The sequence below is a fragment of the Otolemur garnettii genome, unplaced genomic scaffold (assembly GCF_000181295.1).
Source record: "Otolemur garnettii isolate 467f Iridium unplaced genomic scaffold, OtoGar3 scaffold00011, whole genome shotgun sequence".
Classification (NCBI taxonomy): domain Eukaryota; kingdom Metazoa; phylum Chordata; class Mammalia; order Primates; family Galagidae; genus Otolemur; species Otolemur garnettii.
The window spans coordinates 29160897-29164199 of record NW_003852406.1 but is presented as its reverse complement, the minus strand read 5'-3'; the positions used below and the strand labels follow the sequence as shown (position 1 = coordinate 29164199).

The following is a 3303-nucleotide window of genomic DNA, read 5'->3' as shown; positions in this document are numbered from 1 at the left end:
GGCTGGATTCGAACCCGCCACCATGGGTGTACATGGCTGGTGCCTTAGCCACTTGAGCCACAGGCGCCGAGCCACATATTAGTCTTAATGGATCCTCTCTCTCCCACTCCCATGATCTACCAAAGCAGCTAGCCTAGTACATAGTACCAAAGATAATGTGAAAATAATAAATTATAAATATTTCTTATTTTTGTATAACCTTGGGAATATCATTTAGATTAAAACTTCCAAATACTCTGCATTAGGAGTTTAAGCAGAGGTCATCTCTTATCATAATACAATCTATGAACTAAAAAAATAAGAAAAAACCCCCAAAACTCCGAGTGAACACTCACCCTTTTCAGAACTGGCACTACCTCCACTTGCTGCCGCAGCCTCAAAAGATGTTCCTCTAACAGAAAACACCTTCACTTTCTCATCACACTTCACTGTACACAAAGCATTTCCTGAAAAATACAAATTAGTTTTTAAAAGAAATAAAACAGAGGCTTTAAATTTACTTCACAGAGACAGGGTAAGAAGTAACTGTGAACTCGCTATTTTCTAACTCTATGTACGGAAGAAGAAACCATAATGGTAAAGAACATATCAGTAATTAATTTTAACCCTGGATGTCTTTAAAATACAGGACAGGTGCTGACAAGCCTGGAAGCAAGAAACTGGAACAAGCAGCTACACTAAGAAGAAATAAGAACAAAGCTTCCTTCTCCCCAAAACAATACAATCTGTAACCGAAAAACATGAGCTACAACTTAATAAGAATGTAGCTACTAGGGTTCAGGCCCATAATCCAAATAGTAGCACTTACAGAAGTTGAGATGGGAGGATCACTTGAGGCCACGCAACATAGTGATAACCCATCTCTACAAAAATTAAAACATTAGGCTGGGTGCAATGGCTCAAGCTTATAATCCTAGCACTCTGGGAGGCTGAGGCAGGAGGATTTCCCGAGCTCCAGAGTTGGAGACGAGCCTGTCTCTACTAAAAATAGAAAAATCAAATGGTCATTGTGGTGGGCACCTGTAGTCCCAGCTAACTCAGGAGGCCGAGGCAAGAGGATTGCTTGAACCTAGGACTTTGAGGTTGTTGTGAGGTAGGCTGATGGCACTCTAGCCTAGGAAACACAGTCAGACTGACTCTGTCTCAAAAAAAAAAAAAAAAAAAATGAAAAATTGGTTCAGCACCCATAGCTCACGGAGTAGGACGCTGGCCACATACACTGGAGCTGGCAGGTTCAAACCTGGCCACAGCCTGCTAAACAATGACTACAACAAAAAAAAATAGCTGGGCGTTGTGGCGGTGCCTGTAGTCCCAGCTACTCAGGAGGCTGAGGCAAGAGAACCTCTTTAGCCCAAGAGTTTGAGGTTGCTGTGAGTTATGACGTCAGAGCACTCTACCGAGGGGAACTTAGTAAGACTCTGTCTCAAAAAAAAAAAAAAAAAAGAAAGAAAGAAAGAAAGAAAAAGAAAAAGAAAAATTAGCTAGGCCTAGTAGCACATGTCTATAGTCCCAGCTACTCAGGAGGCTGAAGCAGGAGGATCGTTTGAACCCACGCTGTTGTGAGCTAGGCTGATGGCACTCTAGCTTGGACAAAAGACTCTCAAAAAAAAAGAAGAAGAATGGCTCCGCGCCTGTAGCTCAGTGGCTAGGACACCAGCCACATACACTGGAGCTGGGGGGTTTGAACTTGGCCTGGGCCTGCCAAACAATGACAACTACAACAAAAAAATAGCCAGACACTGTGACGGGCACTTGTAGTCCTAGCTACTTGGGAGGCTGAGACAAGAGAATCACTTAAGCCCACGAGCTGGAGGTTGCTGTGAGCTGTGACACCACAGCACTCTACTGAGGGTGACATAGTGAGACTCTGTCTCAAAATAAGAAAGAAAGAACAAAAGAAAAATAAAAAATACCAGCCTGGCATGGTAGCACATGCCTATAGTCCCGGATACTCAGGAGGCTGCAGCAAGAGAACTGTTTAAGCCCATTAGTTTGAGGTTGCAGTGAGCTATGAAGATACATGCCACCATATTCTAGACTAACAGAGACAGACCCTGTCTCAAAAAAAAAAAAAAAACCACAAAGAATGTAGCTATATACATGCTAAAGAAGAAATATATGTGAAAACACGATAGGGCATTAAGAACAAGTACAGATGTGCCAATATTTTAAAAGGATTTAGGCACTCCTTATAGATTAGTAATCACAGTAAGAATAAACTAAGCTATGACCAAATATTTCCCCTCAAACATTACTGAAAATGAAAGGTCTGATTTGAGAATTGACCATCTATATTGAAATACACAACTTCAATCAGGAAGAACAGAGTCCACTGCCTTCTCCAACCCCACCAAGCATCAGTGTGCTTAGCAATACATCAATCAGCTAGAGAGACACTGAAATGAATTTCTCAATGCAGATGAAAAGAGAGTAGGAGAAGAAAAAAGACTGAGAATGCTATTTAAAGAAAAAAAAGTTGTCCTTTTCTAGGTGCCACTTAAAGAAGATTGAATTGAGTCTAATTTTTATTGACCACTGGAAAAATCTCACTTTGCAAACAGAATGACCCAGGCAGGAAAGCACTATGTTTGGGATCTATCGATAACAGAGAGAACGCCTTGTCATGGTCCAGCAGCAATTCTAGAGTAAAATTTTTTCAGAAACCTTTAAAATGGTTCATTTAAAGCAATTATATGGCTTATTATAAAATTCTATCTTCAAGATTAACTTCTGCTTTTTGCTAAAATTTAACATGTTGTTTAATTACCTTCCTTGGGTACTTACCTGCATAAACCGTTCTCACGAATGTGTCAGGTGACTTGATTGCAATGATATCAGAAATTGGGGCAACATCAAGTTTGGCTGCTACCCTGGGCAAAAGGTTCTAAAAAGCAAAACAGGCAGTGAGTGACATGCACACACTGTGAGGATAGCTAAAAACTATCACCAAGGACAGCTTCTAAATGCACAGTCCACAGAAACTGTAATTCATGCATTTATATTTCACACGCATCTTTGAACATACTGCAATTTCTAGCACACCCTTCTGAAAAGACTTTGATATTGAGTGCCTAATGTTCCTCTATGTACATTAAGAGTTTTATGAGCTTTACAGTAATAAGCCATCTTAACTCAGTATGTTCAATCATGTGATATGATATATACTTTAATAAACATCAGTTAAAAAGTGTGAAAGTTTGGGATTATTGAATTTTGGTAAGAAAGAATAAAATTTAGAAGAGTTGTGAAATTCTGAAATAATGAAAAAAGTATTTCTATATATTTTCTTTTTTTTTTTTTTTT

General features: G+C 39.5%; 1 protein-coding gene across 1 annotated transcript in view; it reads right to left on the bottom strand.

Annotated features, from left to right (window-relative positions):
• ETFA (electron transfer flavoprotein alpha subunit) overlaps nt 1-3303 on the bottom strand; it is a 69370-nt gene that overhangs the window by 42717 nt on the left and 23350 nt on the right. The window contains exons 5-6 of the mRNA XM_003784547.2: nt 2785-2884; nt 336-446 (exon numbers count right to left, since the gene is read on the bottom strand). Coding sequence (XP_003784595.1) covers nt 336-446; nt 2785-2884 — 211 coding nt within the window. The remainder of the gene's footprint in view (nt 1-335; nt 447-2784; nt 2885-3303) is intronic.